The following is a 13,830-nucleotide window of genomic DNA, read 5'->3' as shown; positions in this document are numbered from 1 at the left end:
CGCATTTCTCTGCTCATGACCTGAGGAAAGTATATTTATTGCTTACTACTTCTTAGGAAAAGATAAAGAAATTAGCACTTATAAAAATTTTATTATAATTTCATATTAAGACATATCTTACATATAAGTTATGATCTGTCTTTTAAAAAGCAACTATATAAATATACAAAAGGAGGGGGAATCCATTTTCATATACTATTTTACAACCTAAAACAGAAGAGATAACTGTAAGAGATTAAGGTTATTTTGAAACAATTATGTGCAATTTTAACCAAAAAAAAAAGTATTTTTCCCCATGTCGCTTGCATATTGTTACTCAGTTATTAACGAAGTCATTAAGCAAGATTTTAAAGACTACAAAGAATTTTCTAATCAAATTTCACGAATATAAAGCTTTACAAGTGCTTCTTATGTATAATGCTGTGGAGCAAAAGAGTGGTATGTGTGTAAAACTGCTGTACCTCACTTCAGCCAAAACGCCCCTGAAAATGTGTGCATGAGTGAAATCTTGCTTTAAATGCGCCATTATAGAACAGCCTGCTACCCAGGAGACTCCTATACTAAATCCTCCTGCAATAAATCCTTCTGTAAAAAGGATAATCAACTCATGCTTAATCTATTTCAAATATTGCCTCACCTTAAGGCAAGGCACCTCCAAGCAGATTAATTACATACGATACTATTAAGTATTCACAACCCCAGTCACCAACAACCCATTAGAAAGAAAAACTCAGAAAATTCAGGTCAGGTCAGTATAAGAGCCCAGTTTTCCCTGATGTCAGTACTTCCATATTTACTATGTAAAGCAAATCCTCTTAGAGAAGTCAATTCTCAAGTGGTTGTAGCTTTACAGACTATTTCAAGTGGTTGGAGCTTTACAGACTATTTCAATGTCAGGGCCATGGAAATGCCACTGATTTAACTAATGGTAATAAAAATGACACTCTTAAAGGTAATATGATTGAGTACAAACAGAAGTACTAAGTAGCCCCAAGACACAGAAGAAACTGTAATCAAAACTGAGTATACATTTCTACTTGGATTGGTGACAATTAATGTACTCTACCTATTAGAGAGTTTGATCACCTTTAAAAATGAGCAAAGGGCTTCCCTGGTGGCGCAGTGGTTGGGAGTCTGCCTGCCGATGCAGGGGACACGGGTTCGTGCCCCGGTCCGGAAAGATCCCACATGCCGCGGAGCGGCTGGGCCCGTGAGCCATAGCCACTAAGCCTGCGCGTCCGGAGCCTGTGCTCCACAACGGGAGAGGCCACAACAGTGAGAGGCCTGCGTACCACAAAAAAAATAAATAAATAAATTTTAAAAACCGAGCAAAGACAAAGTACAGAACTCCTAGTCTGTTTATTAAATCTCCCACTAGCGTTTCTCAAATAAGTAGGCTTGTGCATGCAAATAAGGAGATATGGAGGAAAGAGGCCTCCTTCATCATATATTTTCGAAGTGCCTAATTCAAGCCAAGTATCATCCTGGGCACTGGAACGCATTAGTAAGGCTTGCATTCTGTGTAGAATATTAACAAGTTGACAAGATGTACATATTTTTTTAAGTATTATGAGGAAAATCAAAAACATGCTGAGGTTACGAATGCTAAGATGTGGGGAGGGGAGATAGGATGCTGGAAGAGATCAGGAAACAATAATGAGATGTGGGCAGGAGACCTAGATCTGCAAGTCATCTGCACCTGGCCCCAAGCAAAGCTTGGTTTTGGCTGAGATCATCAGGGGAGAGTGTACAGAGGGAACACAGGAAAGCTTTCAGGACCAAACCATGAGACACTCCAAGGAGCCCTTGAGAAGACTCAGAAAGAACATGAGAAAGAGAAAAGGAAAACAGTTGCTGAACGAGCAAGTGAGATGAACACAGAAAAGCAAACACTGAATCTGCCAAGATGGGGGTCACCGGTGACCTTGAGGTGAGCCAACCCAGAGCAACAGTAAGAGTGCATGGGAAGAGAAAATGAGAGATAAAGAGAGGGATGCAGCTCTCCTCATTCCACAATGATAAACTTCTTTTAAAGCACCATTTTAATTTCAATCAATTACAGCTATTCTAATTTTTCCAGAGTTTTGATATCTAATTTTACGGTCACAATATCCCCTCCTAAAAGAGTCAGAACTGGAAACAGCTCTATTTTTCAAATGAGAAAACCAAGGCAAAGGGGAATAACCAGAGACCCTGTTTTGGTCATGGGCAGCAGTAACTATTTTGACTTTTTTTTTCAACCCTCATGAGACAATGTGTTCATCAGTTACCTTATTCTCCTGAAGACCCACACATTAAAACTCAGACACTAGACTGCCACTACCTCTTGCGAGAGCACCAGAATCACAACTAACTGCTGAACAATCATTGACAGGAAGACACTGGAACTAATGACCAAAAAAGATACCCCACACCCAAAGACAAAGGAGAAGCCACAATGAGACGGTAGGAGGGGCACAATCACAATAAAATCAAATCCCGTAACTGCTGGGTGGGTAACTCACAAACAGGGGAACACACACCACAGAAGTCCACCCACTGGAGTGAAGGTTCTGAGCCCCATGTCAGGCTTCCCAACCTGGGGGTCCGGCAACGGGAGGAGGAATTTCTAGAGAATCAGGTTCTGAGGCTAGTGGGATATGACTGCAGGACTTTGACAGGACTGGGGGAAACAGAGACTCCACTCTTGGAGGGCACACACAACGTACTGTGCACATCAGGACCTAGGGGAAGGAGCAGTGACACCATAGGCAACTGAACCAGACCTACCTGCCAGTGTTGGAGGGTCTCCTGCAGAGGCAGGGCGGGTGGCTCTGTCTCACCATGAGGACAAGGTCACTGGCAGCAGAAGTTCTGGGAAGTACTCCTTGCCGTGAGCCCTCCCAGAGTTCGCCATTAGCCCCACCAAAGAGCCCGGGTGGGCTCAAGTGCTGGGCCGCCTCAGGCCAAACAACCAACACGGAGGGAATCAAGCCACATCCATCAGCAGACAAGCAGATTAAAGTTTTACTGAGCTCTGTCCAAAAGAGCAACAGTCAGCCCTACCTACCACCAGTCCCTCCCATCAGGACACTTACACAAGCCTCTTAGATAACCTCATCCACCAGAGGGCAGACAGCAGAAGCAAGAAGAACTACAATCCTGCAGCCTGTGGAATGAAAACCACATTCGCAGAAAGATACATAAAATGAAAAGGCAGAGGACTATGTACCAGATGAAGGAACAAGATAAACCCCAGAAAAACAATTAAATGAAGTGGAGATAGGCAACCTTCCAGAAAAAGAACTCAGAATACTGATAGTGAATATGATCCAGGACCTCGGAAAAAGAATGGAGGCAAAGATCGAGAAGATGCAAGAAATGTTGAACAAAGACCTAGAAGAATTAAAGAACAAACACACAGAGATTAACATATAATAACTGAAATGAAAACTACACTAGAAGGAATCAATAGCAGAATAACTGAGACAGAAACGGATAAGTGACCTGGAAGACAGAAGGAATTCATTGCCGTGGAACAGAATAAAGAAAAAAGAATAAAAAGAAATGAAGACGGCCTAAGAGACCTCTGGGACAACATTAAACGCACCAACATTCGCATTATAAGGGTCCCAGAAGGAGAAGAGAGAGAGAAAGGACCCAAGAAAACATTTGAAGAGATTATAGTCAAAAACTTCCCTAACATGGGAAAGGAAATAGCCACCCAAGTCCAGGAGGTGCAGAGAGTCCCCGGCAGGATAAACCCAAGGAGAAACACACTGAGACACATAGTAACTAATTTGACAAAAATTAAAGACAAAGAAAAATTATTAAAAGCAACAAGGTAAAATGACAAATAGCATACAGGGGAACTCCCATAAGGTTAAGAGCTGATTTCTCAGCAGAAACTCTACAAGCCAGAAGGGAGTGGCATGACATACTTAAAAGTGACGAAAGGGAGGAACCTACAACCAAGATTACTCTACCCAGCAAGGATCTCATTCAGATTTGATGGAGAAATCAAAAGCTTTACAGACAAGCAAAAGCTAAGAGAATTCAGCACCACCAAACCAGCTCTACAACAAATGCTAAAGGAACTTCTCTAAGTGGGAAACACAAGAGAAGAAAAGAACCTACAAAGACAAACCCAAAACAATTAACAATATGGTAATAGGAACATACATAACGATCATTACCTTAAACATGAATGGATTAAATGCTCCAACCAAAAGACACAGGCTTGCTGAATGCATACAAAAACAAGACCCATATATATGCTGTCTACAAGAGACACACTTCAGACCTAGGGACACATGCAGACTGAAAGTGAGGGGATGGAAAAAGATATTCCATGCAAATGGAAATCAAAAGAAAGCTGGAGTAGCAATATTCATATCACATAAAATAGACTTTAAAATAAAGAATGTTACAAGAGACAAGGAAGGACACTACGTAATGATCAAGGGATAAATCCAAAAGAAGATATAACAATTATAAATATATATGCACCCAACATAGGAGCACCTCAATACATAAGGAAACTGCTAACAGCTTAAAGGAGGAAATCGACAGTAACACAGTAATAGTGGGGGACTTTAACACCTCACTTACACCAATGGACAGATCATCCAAACAGAAAATTAATAAGGAAACAGAAGCTTTAAATGACACAATACACCAGACAGATTTAACTGATATTGATAGGACATCCCATCCAAAAACAGCAGGAAGATAACATCTTGGGTCACATCAAGCCTCACTAAATTTAAGAAAACTGAAATAATATCAAGCATCTTTTCTGACCACAATACTATGAGATTAGAAATCAATTACAGGGAAAACAATGTAAAAAACACAAGAACTTGGAGGCTAAACAATACATTAAATAACCAAGAGATAACTGAAGAAATCACAGAGGAAATCAAAAATACCTAGAGTCAAATGACAATGAAAGCACGCTGATCCAAAAACTATGGGATGCAGCAAAAGCAGTTCTAAGAGGGAAGTTTACAGCTATACAAGCCTACCTCAAGAATCAAAAAAAATCTCAAATAAACAATCTAACCTTACACCTAAAGGAACTAGAGAAAGAAGAACAAACAAAACCCAAAGTTAGAAGGAAAGAAATCATAAAGAGCAGAGCAGAAATAAATGAAATAGAAACAAAGTAAATAATAGCAAAGATCAATAAAACTAAAAGCTGGTTCTTTGAGAAGATAAATAAAATTGATAAACCATTAGCCAGACTCATCAAGACAAAGGTGAGAGGACTCAAATCAATAAAATTAGAAATGAAAAAGGAGAAGTTACAACAGACAACACAGAAATACATAGCATCCTAAGAGACTACTACAAGCAGCTCTATGCCAATAAAATGGACAACCTGGAAGAAATGGACAAATTCTTAGAAAGGTAGAACCATCCAAGACTGAACCAAGAAGAAATAGAAAATATGAACACACCAAACACAAGTTATGAAATTGACACTGTGATTAAAAATCTTCCAACAAACAAAAGTCCAGGACCAGATGGCTTCACAGGTGAATTCTATCACACATTTAGAGACGAGCTAACACCCATCCTTATCGAACTCTTCCAAAAAATTTCAAAGGAAGGAACACTCCCAAACTGATTCCATGAGGGCACCATCACCTTGTTACCAAAACCAGACAAAGATACTACAAAAAACTCACAGACCAATGTCACCGATGAATATAGATGCAAAAATCCTCAACAAAACACTAGCAAACAGAATCCAACAGCACATTAACAGGATCATACACCATGATCAAGTGGGATTTATCCCAGGGATGAAAGGATTCTTCAATATACGCAAATCAATCAATGTGATACACCATATTAACAAATTGAAGAAGAAAACCCATATGATCATCTCAATAGATGCAGAAAAAGCTTTTGACAAAATTCAACACCCATTAATGATAAAAACTCTCCAGAAAGTCAGCACAGAGGGAACCTACCTCAACATAATGAACACCGTATATGACAAATCCACAGCAAACATCATTCTCAGTGGTGAAAAACTGAAAGCATTTCCACTAAGATCAGGAACAAGACAAGGATGTCCACTCTTGTCACTATTATTCAACATAGTTTTGGAAGTCCTAGCCACGGCAATCAGAGAAGAAAAAGAAATAAAAGGAATACAAATAGGAAAAGAAAAAGTAAAACTGTCACTGTTTGCAGATGACATGATACTACACATAGAGAATCCTAAAGATGCCACCAGAAAACTAGTAGAGCTAATCAATGAATTTGGTAAAGTTGCAGGATACAAAATTAATGCACAGAAATCTCTTGCATTCCCATACACTAATGATGAAAAATCTGAAAGAGAAATTAAGGAAACACTCCCATTTACCACTGCAACAAAAAGAATGAAATACCTAGGAGTAAATCTACATAAGGAGACAAAAGACCTGTATGCAGAAAACTATAAGACACTGATGAAAGAAATTAAAGATGATACCAACAGATGGAGAGATATACCATGTTCTTGGATTGGAAGAATCAATATTGTGAAAATGACTATACTACCCAAAGCAATCTACAGATTCAATGCAATCCCTATCAAAGTATCAGTGGCATTTTTTACAGAACTAGAACCAAAAATCTTAAAATTTGTACAGAGACACAAAAGACCCCGAATAGCCACAGCAGTCTTGAGGGAAAGAAACGGAGCTGGAGGAATCAGACTCCATGACTTCAGACTATACTACAAAGGTACAGTAATCAAGACAATATGGTACTGGAACAAAAACAGAAATATAGATCAATGGAACAGGATAGAAAGCCCAGAGATAAACCCACGCACCTATGGTCAACTAATCTATGACAAAGGAGGCAAGGATATATGATGGAGAAAAGACAGTCTCTTCAATAAATGGTGCTGGGAAAACTGGACAGCTACATGTAAAAGAATGAAATTAGAACACTCCCTAACACTACACACAAAAATAAACTCAAAATGGATTAGAGACCTAAATGTAAGACCAGACACTATAAAACTCTTCGAGGAAAACATAGGAAGAACACTCTTTGACATAAATCACAGCAAGATCTTTGTTGATCCACTTCCTCTGCTAGAGTAATGGAAATAAAAACAAAAATAAACAAATGGAACCTAATGAAACTTCAAAGCTTTTGCAAAGCAAAGGAAACCACAAACAGGATGAAAAGACAACCCTCAGAATGGGAGAAAATATTTGCAAATGAATCAACGGAAAAAGGATTAATCTCCAAAATATATAAACAGCTCATGCAGCTCAATATTAAAAAGACAAACAACCCAATCCAAAAATGGGCAGAAGACCTAAATAGACATTTCTCCATAGAAGACATACAGAGGGCCAAGAAGCACATTAAAAGCTACTCAACATCACTAATTATTAGAGAAATGCAAATCAAAACTACAATGAGGTCTCATCTCACACCAGTTAGAATGGGCATCAACAGAAAATGTACAAACAACAAATGCTGGAGAGGGTGTGGAGAAAAGGGAACCCTCTTGCACTGTTGGTGGGAATGTAAATTGATACAGCCACTATGGAGAACAGTATGGAGGCTCCTTAGCAAACTAAAAACAGAATTACCATATAACCCAGCAATCCCACTGCTGGGCATATACCCAGAAAGAACCACAATTCAAAAAGACACATGCACCCCAATGTTCACTGAAGCACTCTTTACAATAGCCAGGACATGGAAGCAACATAAATGCCCATCGACAGACAAATGGATAAAGAAGATGTTGGCACATATATACCATGGAATATTACCCAGCCATAAAAAGGAACAAATTGGGTCATTTGTAGAGACGTGGATGGATCTAGAGACTGTCATACAGAGTGAAGTGAGTCAGAAAGAGAAAAGCAAATATCGTATATTAATGCATATATGTGGAACCTAGAAAAATGGTACAGATGATCCAGTTTGCAGGGCAGAAACTGAGACACAGATGTAGAGAAGAAATGTATGGACACCAAGGGGGGAAAGCGGGGGTGGGATGAACTGGGAGATTGGGATTGACATATATACACTAATATGTATAAAATAGATAACTAATAAGAACCTGCTGTATAAAAAAATAAATTTAATTAAAAAAAACACTATATTGAAGCTAAATGTTCTTTAAAATGAGTACCTTTCTAAGCTACCACATGACTGTGTGAGCAGTACAATGAAGCAGTGGAGGGGCTCAGAATAACAGGACATGCATGATTAACACAGACACATGAACAAGTCTGACTTCCAGCTGTTGCGCTGCACTCTTGGGAACAGCACCCCAACGTCCTCAGCCCAGCTGCCTACAGCACACAATGTAATGAACCACCTGTACCCTGACAGTTAGAGCCAACTGAGATGGGTTGATGATACCAAAGAAATCTCCTTTTTTCATTCTTTTTTCCCCCCTGTGTGTTGTTAGGTAGAACATTTTTTAATTGCATGATGAATTAGAAATGTTGACAGGAGCTTAACTTTTGTCAGATGTGAGCCTTCTAATGTTACTTTGATGGTCTATCTTTACCGCTCTCCTACCACAGAAGGAAGAGCTGACCTCACGAACCAAACCACTGGGAAGCGAAGCCTGCAGCTTCATGGCTCTAAGAGAAGAGACAAAAATCTCCTGCCAGTCTCTTATGATGTGACTGAACTATTTAACTATGCCTTTTCAGGATAATGTGAAATGCAGATCTCACTGTGGTCCTCAGACCAGTCAGATTAATAGAACAACTGAAAAAGAATGACCGTTTTTTATGGAAAAAAGATGTGATTCCCCCCCAGCTCCTTTCTTCCTGCTGCAATATTAAAAGCATTCATCAGAGAAACTTTGGTTCCTGAATGAAACTCCATCAAACTTGCACAAAAACTGGTCAGCTGATACAGCCTCTCACCAAGCACATGATGTGCCGGCTCAGCTCAATTATTTTTAATGATTATTATGAACATGATATGTTTGCTAGCTACTTTCTCCCCTCTAACCAGAGATAAATGCTCCTATTTTGCTCAACACTGGTAAGTACAATAGACTGTTGCTTGAAAGTTCCATATTTCAACTAGCTTTTTGAAGGATGGTAAAGTTCCTAGATTATGATGATTCTTCGATTAACCATTCTCACAGAATGAAAGTCCTCTGTAACTTAGTTGGATTTTTCAATGTTTTTCAATTATATACAGCAAAGTTGTCCCAGGCCAGACAGCTCAAGGGCAACATTTCTATTTAATAAAGCCATGTGTAACTGCAAAGAACAAAAAAGTATCTACGTATAGGCTCTACTTCGGCTTAAACTTAAAAGCTAATGCAAACCTATGAAGCTGATAATGGCTGTCAGTGGCCCCATCTGCTTTGGGACCCCCTTCCTAACCTCTCACTACTAAGCTGTCCATCCTACTTTAGACCTCTGCCATCCTCATTCCTTCTGTCAGTGAGTCAATCAGTATTTCCTGAACATTTACTACACCAGGCACTGTACTAAGCACAGGGAATAAAACAGTATGTCCCTCATGGAGCTTAGAGCTCTGTGCAAATCCACAATCCAGTGTGGAGAACGATATAAGAAAGGGAACAGTAAAGATGTGAGCACACAGCAGGGGCCACAAGCCCAGAGAGAGAGGGAAGGAAAGAGAGACAAAGAGTGTGTGCTTTGTGCTTTTTGTTTTAGAGGGGGTATGTTAGGGAGAGGAGACACCAGCAGGGAGGGCTCATCACAGTGACAAACAAGTTGGAAAGCTGAGCAGGGTTTAGCCCAACGAGGAGACAAACTGAATGTATACGAAAACTCTGAAGTGACAAAACTAGAGATAACAACATTTGCAGAGAAGGAGGAAGGCATAACATTAACTACATGTCAGGTACTTTTCTCAGCACTTTTCATAGCTTACTCACCTAACGTTCACAACAACCTCATGGGGTAGGCACTGTTTAGAGATACACCCATTTAGAGATAAGGAGGCACAGAGCTCCTGAAGCTAGGCAATGGGGAGCTAGGTTTTAAACGTAGGCAGTACGGGCCCAGAACCCTCTACTGTTCACTGACTGGCTGTACTGTCTGTCTCTCAAGAGGTCATGGACCATGGGTGGGGTTGGGGATGGGGCACAGCTAGAGCAAAGCACAAAGTGCTCACTCACCGTGCTCACTGTCTACTAAAAAAGAAGAATCTGGTATCTGTCATTTATTCTCGTTCAGTAACGATGCTTGAATACGAGTGAATGACAAGTTGCACTGCTGTCCCATTAGTTACGTGGTCTACCTTTTCACCTCTAAGTGTCAAGTGAAAAGCTTTACTGCGGTGCAGGCTGTCTGCTGCAAGTCGGGGAGGCTGTGTATACGTATGTAGGGACGGGGCTGTTCTCTGTACTTTCCACTCAGTTCTTCTGTGAACCTAAAACTGCTCTAAAAAATTAAATTTTTTAATTAATAAAAAAGGAAGGGATCAGGATTCAAGCTAAAAAAGAAGAAGAAAGGCTCTGTGTGTCCTCACTAAAGGAATTTCATATACTAGAAGCCAGGTGGAGAGAAATTTTGGAGGTAAACTTAAACTACTCCTTAGGTCAATTCTGAATTTATAAGTAGGACACTGTGCAGTCTATTTATCGCTTGTAAAAATAAAATACAGTGTGTGTGTGTGTGTGTGTGTGTGTGTGTGTGTGTGAAAAACAAAACAAAACAAAAAAACCTGTGGGGTTTTGGGAAACCAAAAAAACATAAATAAAAAAATAAGTAGGACACTGTGATGGAACGTGGAGATGTGGAAGAGCTCTCCAAACCTAGGTAATTTTCTACGCCCCCTAAGTGTCAGTTCAAGTATGATCAGTCCTACAAGAATGTGTGTTCCAAAACTATCATTTCCTTCCAAGCCTTGCAGTGCACCCTATACTGCCGGGAGGTAGTTACCTGCAGAAGCCCAGGTCACCCTCCTCCTTCCCTCCTTGTCTGACTGACCAAACAGTGGCTCACTCCTTCATTTGTTCCAAATCTAACTACTCTCTGTACTTCTCCACTTCAAGATTCCAAGACACACACTTCATGTTTTCTAGAACATACAGCAATACTTTACTATTAAATAAAATGCTTGTAATCCAATTTTCTTTTCCTTATATCCTCAAATGTATTTTAGGCTTTTAATTCTGGTAACTTTATGTCTGAGTTGTGGCATTATTACTGTGATATAACTTTGAGACAGCATAGCAGAGTCTTTGGAAGAATTTACAGGTATTTACTGATAGATTAATAACGAAGGTGAAGGTAGGAATGACTAGGCAATAGTCTTTTAACTCTAGAAAGGCTGGCTAGTTGCTTCCTGATATTCTGTTGTAGAATTATGATGAGTCTTAAAAACTAAATATTTAATTGTGTAGGCTAGTCACTACAAAATATTCCAAGTGCCTGCAATGCATCAAAGACAGTGAAAGTGTTCTTCTCCATCCGTCATGGAGAAAGCCCATAGTTGTAAAATAATTTAAAGAATCTCTCCCCTCTCAACTCCTCTAGCAATTTTATCCATACCACCCACTTAGTTGTTGCCACTGACTGCCTTATATTGTTATTGATATTCATTCTTTACTTTCATAACTGGGTCTCAAGGTTTGTGTCTTTTACTTCCATGTACTCAACAACTTCCATCCCTTCCAGCGCTTGGATGTCTTGCACTTAGCAGACCTTCACCAATCTTTCTTAACTGATCACATTTACCATGATCAGCGTCCTTTTGGTCACAGGAAAAAATGTTATTAGTGTGATTTTTTTAATTTAAATAAATTCACTTGTAATTTATTTTCTTAATTATTTTCTTCTTCAGATTCCAACATTTTAGTAACCACACATGAACATCAAATATCCTGTGTATCAAAGTTATGTTGATCAGAACGTACTGTTTAAAGGCATCCTTCTTCCCTTTAAATAACGACAGAGGCTGCATCTGTACTTTTCCAAATCTCAAGTACCCCTGCCATATTCCAGAAGGTACTGAAAACAATAATTAAAATAACAGTGGCAGCCACAGAAGACTGGCCTTCCCCTAGACTGTGACTGGAATCATGTCTGCCATCTTTAAGCAAAAAGGAACTGCCCTTGTTTCTTTTTGCACTGAGTTCCCACCTGAATTAACAGGTCTAGAAATCCTGTGGCCACAGTAATAGTTTTAGCTGCTTGGCAGCTCATGCTGGGAAATGACAGAAGAAATGGATTTCCAGGTCTTTCAATCTTTGCTATCTTGAAAGAATCCTGTGAATGCAGACCTCAAATTCACATGCTATAAACACTTCAGATCATCCTCCAGAAAACTAATTTTTCTGGAGAAGGTCGATTACCCACCTTGAAGCTCTCCACTCCGACTGTACAGCTCCCTTCTCTGTTCTCGCAAATAGGCACTCATACTGATGGCATGGGAGGATGATTCAAACCTGCAACGAAATGCAGCGTAAACAAACGATTAGGTAGTAACCAAACAGGCGGTGTCCAGCTCTGTACATTCCGTTGAACTGTTGAACTGTTGACAGTATTCTACTTCAGCCTGTGTGATGCCCCCTAGTGTTCCACGACCAAGACCTTCTGGCTGTTCCAGGCCAGGGCAGTCTGCCATAGACCTTGATTTGTGAATGATATTCCTGCCTAAACGCTCCTCCATGACAGTATTTGGATCTTCTGCTCCTTCTCTATTTCAACTGATACACTCGATCTTGCAACTTTCTTTTGCCTCCAGATCCCTTGCCAGGATCCCTACATACACAGCAACAGCCGTATCCTCTAATGGCATTCTGATTTTGCTCCTAGGCAGCTCAAAAGACATCAGTGTCTGCCAGCTGCCACCACAGAAATACGGGCTCCTCAGAGCTGACCCCTGGCCTTTCTAACTCCCCCAGTGAGAGGACTAGCCCAATGGGCTGTGAGAAATGATGTTAAATAACTACACCAGAGAAACAAGGCATCTATGGTCTCTCCTTAAAAGTCCTCAGAAACAATATACTTTCTAAACGGCTGCCAGGATTCTTACCGGCCACCTGTAATTCTTAGAAGGATTTCTCCTGTCAGCCTGTTATCCTGACAGAAAATCTCAGGTTTGAAATGTAATTTCTTACCACATCAAAGGATTTACGGTTTGATACAGTCATAATTTTACCTGTTTTTTTGGTTGTTGTTGTATTTTACCACATAAAATACTTTCAAAAATACCAAGCTACAAACTGTTGTTCACACCGCCCCAGGGACTGCTTCAGAGGTTAGAAACATGGGGGATGGGTTCGTGATACAGAACATGGCTTTAAAAGCTAAAACAATGACAACAACAAATCACAGTCTTCAAAGTAACTTGCAGGCAAGGAAGAACAACAACAACAACAAAAAACCAGGTAAAATTATGACTGTATCATCAAACTGTAAATCCTTTGATGTGCTAAGAAATTCCATTTCAAACCTGAGATTTTCAAAGTCGGGATAACAGGCTGACAAGAGAAATCCTTCTAAGAATTACAGCCACTAAGGGGTAAACAGCAACACAGTGAAAGAGCAACAGTGATAACGGGATAGGTTCCTGGCCACAAGGAAGGAGCACCAACATTTTCTTATTGTGCCTTCTTTATCGGTTCTTTGACAAGGAAGATGAATACCAAGATGAATGTCAGTCTGAGGGAAACAGCTGAGTTACTTGATCCTTTCTCTGCACCCTGCCAAGAACTAAGAGGGCACAAACAGCCAGAAGAAAGGCAAAGTGTGCAGTACTTCAAAAGTGTCACCTGCCAGTCGAGTGCTGACGAGAAGCCACTGACCTCCAAAAAGCACACTGACAGCTATTGATCAGAAACAGCAAGAGAAAAACTAAACTCGAGCAAAG

The 13,830-nt window shown here is 40.0% G+C and overlaps 1 protein-coding gene across 1 annotated transcript in view; it reads right to left on the bottom strand.

The window, feature by feature from the left end:
- EXOC4 (exocyst complex component 4) overlaps positions 1–13,830 on the bottom strand; it is an 814,897-nt gene that overhangs the window by 558,120 nt on the left and 242,947 nt on the right. The window contains exon 9 of the mRNA XM_060020916.1: positions 12,315–12,403. Within this exon, the coding sequence (XP_059876899.1) occupies positions 12,315–12,403 (89 nt within the window). The remainder of the gene's footprint in view (positions 1–12,314; positions 12,404–13,830) is intronic.

Source organism: Delphinus delphis, chromosome 9 (genome assembly GCF_949987515.2).
Source record: "Delphinus delphis chromosome 9, mDelDel1.2, whole genome shotgun sequence".
In the NCBI taxonomy this organism is placed as follows: Eukaryota; Metazoa; Chordata; class Mammalia; order Artiodactyla; family Delphinidae; genus Delphinus; species Delphinus delphis.
Note: the sequence above shows the minus strand (reverse complement) of the source record. Positions and strands in the feature narration are given on the sequence as shown.